The 10,204-nt window shown below is 40.3% G+C and overlaps 1 protein-coding gene across 2 annotated transcripts; it reads right to left on the reverse strand.

The window, feature by feature from the left end:
* Window positions 1-1,632: 1,632 nt before the first annotated feature.
* ATP5PD (ATP synthase peripheral stalk subunit d) lies at window positions 1,633-9,046 on the reverse strand. Of its 2 annotated transcripts, none has more exons than XM_034408694.3 (6): window positions 8,854-9,046; window positions 7,955-8,085; window positions 7,300-7,396; window positions 4,850-4,921; window positions 1,981-2,043; window positions 1,633-1,839 (listed from the first exon to the last, which is right to left on the reverse strand). In XM_034408694.3, the coding sequence occupies exons 2-6, from the start codon at window positions 8,074-8,076 to the stop codon at window positions 1,708-1,710; spliced, it is 486 nt and encodes a 161-aa protein (XP_034264585.2). In that variant the 5' UTR covers window positions 8,077-8,085; window positions 8,854-9,046; the 3' UTR covers window positions 1,633-1,707. The 2 variants fall into 2 exon arrangements, with proteins under 2 accessions (XP_034264585.2, XP_034264586.2); XM_034408695.3 differs by lacking the exon at window positions 8,854-9,046 and adding an exon at window positions 8,766-8,845.
* Window positions 9,047-10,204: the final 1,158 nt, after the last annotated feature.

The raw sequence follows: 10,204 nt of genomic DNA on the forward strand, positions 1-10,204 counted from the left end.
TCTGGAAAAAAGAAGCGTACAGGCTCCAGAAACAGATACGGCTGTCCATTTGTGGTGATAGTTTTCACATGAAATTCCCAGCCTTCACTCTCCACAAAGTAAACCATTAAAATAGCATTTCCTGCCTCTAAATAAGTTGCTTTCTTCTGAAAATATGAGATGCTCTCTCCCTGCCCTGCAGGCATGCCAGCATAAACCAACTTCAAAGGGAAAACATTTGCAACTTTATAGAGGAGTAAAAAAAGGTTCTCACATATAAACAGACTGAGATTGATCTATAACAGGGGTCCCCAACCTTTCGGACCTCAGGGACCACTAAATTCATAATTTTAACTCCCACGGACCACTAATCTGATTTGCCTAATGACCGGCTGGGTGGGTGTGGCAAGGTGGTCATATGACTGGGTGGGCGTGGCCAACTTGTCACTCATGATGAGTGGTGCCTTGCAAGCCTCTGCTTGCCACTCCTCGCCTGCCCGCCCGGGCTCCTTAGGGCCCCAACAGGAAGCAGTTGTTGGGGCTAAGCAGCCACCATGAGAAAGAGTTGGCAAAAGAGCTGGCTCAGTTCAAATTGGATCTGACCAAGAAGGAGGCTCAGCAGAAGCACCTCACTGAGGACTATGAGCATAGCTTTCCAAGCAGAGGGAAGACCTGCGGGAGTGCAAGGCCAGGTACTGGTGCCTGGAGGCTTAGCGGGCTGAGATGGTCAGCCAGTTCCAGGACATGATGCTGTCCCACTGGAACAAGGCCCTCCGGCTCTTTGCCACCAGCGGCACTTCCCTCCAGCCTTCGCCCAAAGCCCCACACCAGGAGGCTGAAGCAGACCCCAAGTCAGAATATCTGCCCCCCTCTGACCTGCACAAAAACACCCTGAAGGGGGAGACTCTCTGCAGCAACACAAACGTTCATTGCACATATCCAGCCCAGGGGCTGTAGATTGAGGACCCCTGATTTAGTGCAATATAAAAAATGCAAATAATTTTTCTGCCGACCACCAAAATTTTCTTGTGGACCACCAGTGGTCCACAGACCACCAGTTGGTGATCACTGATCTATAAGAGCCAAGGATCGCACGGGGAGGGGGGGATATTTAAAGAGCTAAGAAATAATTAAGCTGGAAAATAATGGTACAAAACAAAGACATAGGAACAAGGACAAAAAATTAATAGATTAAATACAATAGTAGAATAAGATAAGATTTTTCTCTCCTAAGAAAAATAGAAACAAGCATAGAATAAGCATAAGGAATAAGGAATAGGAATTTAATTATGTACAATAAAACATATTTCTGTAAGAAAAACTAATGCAGTCTTTGTGATCTGTACCATACTTAAAAATGCCTAACATTGCAAGGTAAATATTCAAAGGGTTAAAGCATTCATCCATAAAATGTTGAGTTTTATATAAGCACATTTGGCTTTTTAACACATCATAATTCATATTTGAACAAATCCAATATTATTAATTCCAGGATATATAACATTAAATCAAATCCAAACCAAAAACTGAAATACTCCAACTTTTACAACAGTGTAATAAGAATGTTAGTTAGAGGCAACAATCCCATACAATCTTAGTAGTAATAAGCTAAATTGCAGGATTCTTAGAAAAAAAGAGGCAGATTTCGAAGGCTCATGTGCAATTACTTTATTTAATAGACTCATGAAGAAGAATTGATGTTGCACAATGCTTTCCAACAGCCAGTGTTTATAAGTCAGAACCAAGCTTGTGTGGCCAATGAGGATATTTTATTGGATCAAATGTAGGATCCTTAAATTTTTCAGGTAGATCGTCGTATACCATATTTTCAAAAGGTATCATGTTTCTCAGTTCCTGAAGCTTAAGAGAAAAAAAAAAGAACCACCATAATTACCAACACATGATAAAGAGAAATGCTGAAAACCAGCAGGACAGAAATTATTAGGAGAAAATAAAATATAATGTCAAGATCCTTTTGTATAATTAAAATTGCTAGCTCACCTCCTCCTCATATTCAACAATGCGGGCTTTAGAAGCCTGTACGAAGTCAGCAGCAGTCTTATCCTGAAAGAAGAGATAGCAACATTATGAGCAACTTTGGTTCCAGAGAAGCTATCCGTGGATAGCTCCCATATGTTTACTTATGGGAGCAGAGGCCTGAATGGATCTGATCACAAGACATGCTTCCCAATGCCTCTCCAGTCCATATAAGCGTAACGTGGCGCAGTGGTTAGAGTGCAGTACTGCAGGCTATTTTTTTTTACTTCTGGCTGCCTGCAATTTGGCAGTTCAAATCTCACCAGGCTCAAGGTTGTCTCAGCCTTCCATCTTTTTGAGGTGGGTAAAATGAGGACCCAAATTGTTGGGGGCAGTAAGCTGACTCTGTAAACCGCTTAGAGTTGGCTGTAAAGCGCTGTAAAGTGCTGTAAAGCAGTATATAAGTCTAAGTGCTATTGCTATATTTCTTTGACAGGGAGCAGGGAAAATGAATTGATGGGCAGGATTCAGTATTTTAGCAAATACTTTGGATACACAGTATCGAAAACACCCCTAGATACACTGGCAATATGAAATATACAACAGGCTGATGTAGCATCCCTTTTACTGTTTGTGAGAAAAAAGAAATACAAGTAATACTCGACTTACAACCATTCATTTAGTGACTGTTCGAATGGTACTGAAAACAATGACTTGTGATTGTTTTTCACACTTACGAACATTGCAGCATCCCCGTGATCACCTGATCAAAATTTGGACACTGTATTTATGACAGCTGCAGTGTCCGGAATCATGTGATCATCTTTTGCCACCATCTGACAAGCAAAATCAATGAGGAAGCTAGTTTTACTTAATAACTGTGTTACTAACTTAACAACAGCACTGATTCATTTAACGGTGGGAAGAAAGGTTGTAAAATGGGACAAAATTCGCTTAAGATCTGCCATGCTTAGCAATGGAAATTTTGGGGCTCAGCAAAGGATGCATAACAATAACCTAACTGTCCCTGAAAACTGGCCTGCTTGTAGGAGTCAAAAAACGGTTTTGAATGTAGGAGGGCGGTGTCTCACAAGGTTGGAGTACTGGGATGACAATTGGCAGGCTCATGTTCAAGAGCTGGTTGCTGCCACAGGACAGGTTGAGCTTCCGACATACATGCTGCAGCTCTTTCTGAACCAGAAATTCAAAAGCAAGAGACCACAAATAGATAGATGGGTACCACATCAGCGGCCAACTTAATGGGGACATGAAAGGAGCTCCCAACTGGGCATCTCCCGGGCAACAGTAATGTCACCATTCAATCCTTTCAACCCGGAAGTGCTTTGGTGCTCCTGACACAATTTTTTTTTTTTTTAATTTGTATACCACCCTTCTCCCTGAGGACTCAGGGCGGTGAACAGCCAAGTAAAAACATAAACTACAAACATTAAAATACAATTTAAAAGATATATATAAATTTGGCCCCATGATTAAAAACAATAACAGACAATTAAAAACATTTTAAAAAGTGTTAGGCCAGCCCGGCTTGCTGGAAAAAGAAGGTTTTAAGAGCATGGCGGGCACAAATGTAGTAGGCGGCTTTGGATTTTTTGGAGATTCCATCATCAGAACTTTTCACTTACTCCATGCTGAGAAAGCATCAGGAACTCTGCATTTGGTTGGTTTTATAATCCATTAGAACTTGTTCTTGTTATACATTTTGATTATTAGTTCATAAAATAATAGTAAGAAATGATAAGAATGTTGAATGTATTTTAAAATTTGGAATATGTCTATAATAGGCCAGCAAAATGCAGTAGTTGAAAATACATTCCTAGAAAATTGAATAGGTAGGTTCATTTTAAAGTTAGAATATTTTGGACATGTGATGTGATACCCAGAAAAATACGGCATCCTTCACTTAATCCTCCAAGGAAAGATTGAAGGCAAACGAGGTCCAGGCAGAAGAACATCATGGCTTCAAAACCTTAGGGACTGGTTTGGACAAAACTCAGCAGCACTTTTTCTTACAGCTGGTGACAAAAAGAGGATTGCCAACATGATCACCAACGTCCGATGACGGATATGGCACAAGAAGAAGAAGAAAAAGGTTCATTCTCCTGCACCAGCATAAGAACAGTGTGTATTCTGTAAAATATGGGTAGTCTGAACTTTATAGCCAATAATAAAGTCAACAATACCAGAATTACAGTGGCACAGATTTACATGTGCCCTGCAAATAAATATCCATGTGTAAATAAAATACATATTGGATATAGTTAATTCTCATAATCTTTATCCTTCCTTTTTGAGATTGACAGTTCAGCTACCAGATTTCTCAAATATCCATCCATTCCATAGGCTGTATCTTATGAGTGCAATAGGAAATGGATGATTCCATAATTGCTCTAAAAATCAACTAAGTCACTGCTATTTAGAATAGATAATTACATATAAAATACATGCAGCACAAGTGAACTTTATAGTATTTCCCAAATAAGGAAATTGTTCCTCTCCCTTATTTCTGCATTCATGTTCTGATTTTCTACTTTGTACCTCATAAATACTATTTATTATTTCCAACTTTTACTCTTAAGGAGGAAGAAATGGAAGGTCTTCAGCTTATTCTTCCAGACAATGTAAGGCCTGCAACTCTTGTAGTTAAAATTGGCCATTGTCAGTGCCACGATTCTAGCAGAGAAATTACTAAAGGCAGAAATCCATAAGCAGATGGAATGTGGGAAGCAGGGAATGATGTTCAGTATAATTTAACTAATGGCACCAAAAGTAAAAATTAGGCCAGGAGCGATCTGTTAAAATGCCAAGCAGACACCTCTGCAAACACCATTGATGTGCAATGAAAAAAACAGTAACAGGATAGCGGAACACTTACAGACTCCTTTTCTTGGGCGTTTATTTTAGCTGTTTCGGTATCCGCAGGCATAGGAATCTGCAGTGCCTTAAACTGTGAAAATTGAGGAAATAATGAATGAAATGCATAGCTTTTGGTTTCCAAATCTATGCATACCATATGTACCTTCTTCCTTCTATCTATATTTCTAATTCAGTAGTAAAGTACATAGTTTCCAATATTATTGGATTAGGCTCTTGTACATTTATTGTCCTGTTGTATGTACCTTTCAACCATAAGATCTAAATTCTCGTTCCAAATATCTATTGCAGACTAACCTTAAATATCTGACAAAAGAACCGGGCTCATTTACACATTATCTCCTAGAAAAAAATGCACCACTTTATGAGATTTAATGTATGGGCAACCAACCTTTTGGCTTGCCTGGGCTGTACTGAGTGAAGAGGAATTGTCTTGGGCCACATATAAAATATATAATATGGTTAATGTGTACAAATATCACTAAAATCACATGATAAGTTTAAGATCTTGTAGGGCCACCTTGCTTGGTGTCCATGGTCGCATGTGGCCCAGGGGCCATGTATTAGACATACCTAATTTAATAGAATAAGCACAAAAAATCTCAATCAAACCTCCTTATTCTAGTAGCTCACACCCATCTCCGCCCCGTTAGTTCCCTGAACCACAGCCAGTTTCAAAGTTTAGGAGTTATCCAGTGGGCAAAAACCCCCAAAATAGTTGCCATTTTGCTGAGAGAGAGATTTTGTAATTTTAAAATTTAGTTGACATTGCCCAAGGACAGCGGTCAATTTACAAGAAGAGACAGTAAGGCACTAAGGCTAATTTTAAAAAGTGAAAAACTTGTGATATCGTAAGTCTAATAATAAATGCAGTGTTCTCACACATTATTTTACAAGAATTATGGTTAAATTTCACCAGATTTAGAGATTCAGAGTGTTTTGGGTGGTTTTTCCTCCCTTATTACATTAGGCAGCCTGTCATCTGGCACTCAGGTTAGAGAAGTCAATTCCCTTCTTCGGAAGGGACTACAGCTGGATCTCTGCCTGGCTGTGTGACCAATTAGCCCAACACTTTGTCAATGAAATTGCTCAGATTTGCATAAATCTTGGCTCTTCATAGGGAAAATTCCCTGAGATGACTGCAGTAATGTTGTGTCATGTTATGTAGACTCCTGGCTCCTGAATGCTATTAAAATGGATAGGGTACTCTCATCTGCCATGCCCCACATGAGCATCTATCGCCCCTCTAGCTTCTTTCGGAAATTGAGAGGAGGTCAATGTGTCAATGTGTGTCTTAGGAAGAGGGTGGTGCTGGCATACTCGAAAAGGCTACATTTGACAACTATTGCTCTATGTCTAATCTTACTTTTTTAGAGAAGATTATTGAGATTCTAGTCTGGATATACCAACAGAGCACCCTTGAGGACCTTTTTCTGTGAGGTTTTAGATCAAGGTATGATATTAAGACAGTATAGGTCACTCTTCTGGATTACCATTGTTATGACCTGAATATTGGTACAAGTAGTCCTAGGCTTACAACAGCTTTTGGGACCAGAATTTCTGTCATTAAATGATTCAGTCCTTAAGCATGACATCACATCACCACATTGCTTAGTGATGGCAATCCTGACGGTCCCAGTTACTGTGATAACCCAAAGACTAACCAGTCAATAAGTGAGGACCATACATGATCAGAATTCTAGGTAAGCAGGGTCTTCCCAACTACTACTCGGAAGCCATGATGAGTAGAGCCTTTGCCTAGCTTCAGCTGCTACAGTAGTTGCATCCCTACTTAGAACAAGATCTTGCAATAGTGATTCATGGCCACATCCTCTTATCTAAATAGCTACACCCCACTTTACACACAAATTTACGTCTGAATATCCTTGAAAGCTTCAGTGGCTTGGCGCTGACAGTTCCTTGATATGAGTACAGTACTTTGCTTTAGGCTTTGACATGAGTGCAGTACTGTGCTTTAGATCGTGAACTAGTTTCCCATTAGCTCCTGAGTACAATTCAAAGTACTACATAACTTGGGATGAGAATACTTATAGAAGCACTTTTTCCACCCAGTTTTGAACTGCCAGACTTGAACATCTCCAAAGAACCTGCTTGTGAGTCCCAACTTTTGCCAGGTGGAAATATGAAGGCTCATAGCCACATCTCTGTGGAAGCTCTTTGGAATAGCATCCTCCCATAGATTTGATTTGCTCCCCACTCTACTTGCTTTCTCTAAATTGTTAAAAAAAAGAAATGGGGGTATTTCAAAGTAGTTGAGAGGGATGAATTGGTGCTATCAACTTGAGTAACACTGTATAGTCTTTCGTTTTTCATCTTTTTACTGTGAAAGTTTTATTGCATTTTTATTGGTGTTTATAAACTGCCAAGTCTCTTCTGCATCCAATAGAATACACCTCAACCCCCACCCCCCAAAATTTAAAAGCGCCTCACCTTCTTTTCAAATTCATCCACTAGGGCAGGGTTCGCAACTGTAGTCTTGTAGAAAGTCCAGTCAATGGCTGGTGGTGTCTCTGGCAAAGACGCAAGCCTATTTAGATACATAAAAGAACATCAAAACTACTGGATGCTTCAGACTATTCCTTCTTCTAAAGTCATTTTTCATTCTTGATTTTCACAACAAGAAAGGTCAAACAAATGTTTGGATACTCTCTTTGCTATCAAGATAAAAACTTGATAACAAAGAATGTTATATTTAAAGATCTGTGGGATGGATTACTGTCTGTACCAACATTTCCCATACCTGGTGTAATCATATTTACTAACAATGACTGAGAGGCAATCAATATAGTCTTGTTATTTAGCTATTTAACTCTTTATTTAAATTAAATTTAATACTAAAATCAAAGGAACAGTTCTGCCTAAAGATTTTACTAGATCTGAAAGCATGCCCATTTCAATAAATCTCTGCCTTAAAAGTATGTCTTTTATTGCACTGATATAAGAAGCAAATGAACAGTTCAGCAACGTGTATTTAATAATGTAATCCAAATAATGCCATTGATTCATCCACCAATCACAAAGATATTTGGTTTAATCACTCCTTTTCTTTCCATGGTGCTCTTTACAAACGAAGAAATATACTCACTTGGCTGCAATAGCATCGCTACGTGATTTTAAAGCATTAAACAGAGATTTCTGATTAATTGGTACTCGTTCAGCAAATGCTGCCCAATCTATTGCTTTCAGAGCAACCTTGCGGCCAGCCATTGCTGTCACCTAGAAAATGGAAAGAGACAGAGGGTAAGGAAGAAAGAAAATAGACAAGAAAATAACATAGCAAGTGAGGTATGAAGGAAGCAGACAATGGACAATTTTTAAACAGAAATGTTCAACCATATGAAATCAAGAACTAAAATACAACATAGATTTATTCAGAAGTAAATCTGGTGTTTGGTGTAATAGTGGTTCAGGCACCAGGCTAGAAACCAGGAAACTGTGTGAGTTCTAGTCCCACTTTTTAGGTAGGGGAGCCCAGTCAACTTTCTCTCTGCCCTGGGAAGGAAGCAATAGCAAACCACTTCTGGAATCTCTGGCCAAGTCGCCAAAAGTCAACAAGGACTCGAAGGAAAAAAAAACACAAAAAAATTGGTTGGAGATGTTTCAAAATCATGCAGCGTCGATTCCATTTTTTAAAAAGACCTCTAGCTTTTTAAAAAAGCTGATACTAACAGGATCGTTTGCTCCAAGATATTAAGCAATGTGGGGTTTTTTTTCATAATTTTTTTCATATATTTTTTCCATAATTATCCCAAACAAAACAGCCAGCGATTTTTTTTCTTTATTTTAGCATCTATTTTCCTAGCTGAAGTGGAAACCATGCTGGAGAGCAAATGTCTGTCCTTGGAGGCGCCATCAAACCACCCCGACCCGCGCCAGAACGAAATGAGAATCATTACAGGCAAAAAGATCGAAGAGGAAAGCCGGTTAACAATCAGGGATTATTGCAAGACTAACCACCCTCCCAAAGGACATCGGGATCCTCACCTTCAGCCACCCCGGTAATTCCACCGCCGGAAAAGGCTCCCGGAACCAAAGCTTGACAGAGAGCAACGGGCCCAATCGGGACGACTCTCTCCGGAAAGAGGGCGGCCCTCGCCGTCTCCTAGAGGGAGCAAAAGGCAAGAGCGCAGCCTGCTCTCCTCTAGAGCAGGCGTCTCCAACCTTGGCAACGTTAAATCCTGTAGACTCCAACTCCCAGAATTCCTCAGCTGGCTGAGGAATTATGGGAGTTGAAGTCCGCAGGTCATAAAGTTGCCAAGGTTGGAGACCCCTGCTCTAGACAGCGAGCAAAGGCAAACTACCCATCTATGGAGATTCTCAGTCATCATCCAGGTCCTGGTTGTCCCAAAGGTGCTTTTCCAAGAGGCAACTGGACTTTTGTCATTTTTCTTTGAAGACGTCTCGCTTCTCATCCAAGAAGAGTTGATTTGCAGCTGAAGAAGCTTCTTGGATGAGAAGCGAAACGTCTTCAAGAAAAAAAATCAGAAAGTCCAGGTGCCTCTTGGGGGGAAAAAAAGCACCTTTGGGACAAGGCAAAGTACCGTATTACTTGGTCTGTTGTGTAGATGCTTGGGTGGTTTAGGGGTGGGGAATTGTGGTGGGTGGGGAGTGTGTTTGGGGATTGTTATGTGTGTTGGACCTGGTCTTTGGGTGTTAAGTGAATTTCGTTGTAAGTGAATTTCATTGTAGGGGTATACACGTACAATGAAAACAAAGTTATTTATTTATTTCGTAATGGAGTAGTCAGAGGCGATGGGGGCGAACTTCCCTTCATGCAGGCTCGGAGGTGGTGGTGGCTTCAGGGGGCAAAGCAGTTGAACCTTAATGCAAATTGAAGTTTTGGACTCTCCAGGTGCTTTGGCAAGTAAACCTGTAATCCCCACAAGTCCCCTTAAAATACAGGCAATCCTCGACTTATACCACCACAATTGAGCCCCAAATTTCTATTGTTAAGTGAGTTTTGCCCCCTTTTGCGACCTTTTCTTACCAGAGTTGCTAAGGGAATCACTGCAGTTCATAAATTAGTCACCCAGTTTTTAAGTGAATCTGGTTTCCCCATTGACTGTCAGGTCGTCGCAAAAGATGGCTATATATGACCCCCTGGGGCACAGCAAGAGTCATAAATATGAACCCAGTTGCCAAGTATCTGAATTATAATCATATGACCATGGGGATGCTGGAAACCGGTCAGAAGTCACATTTTTCAGTGCCGTTGTCACTTTGAACAGTCACTAACCGAACTGTTGTAAATCAAGGACTACTTGTGCCTTCTATTTCTGCCTTCGCAGAACTGTGTGCTTATATTAGCCAACCCATCATCTCTAGACACGACCAA

The sequence above is a fragment of the Pantherophis guttatus genome, chromosome 2 (assembly GCF_059756535.1).
Source record: "Pantherophis guttatus breed Tessera chromosome 2, ASM5975653v1, whole genome shotgun sequence".
In the NCBI taxonomy this organism is placed as follows: Eukaryota; Metazoa; Chordata; class Lepidosauria; order Squamata; family Colubridae; genus Pantherophis; species Pantherophis guttatus.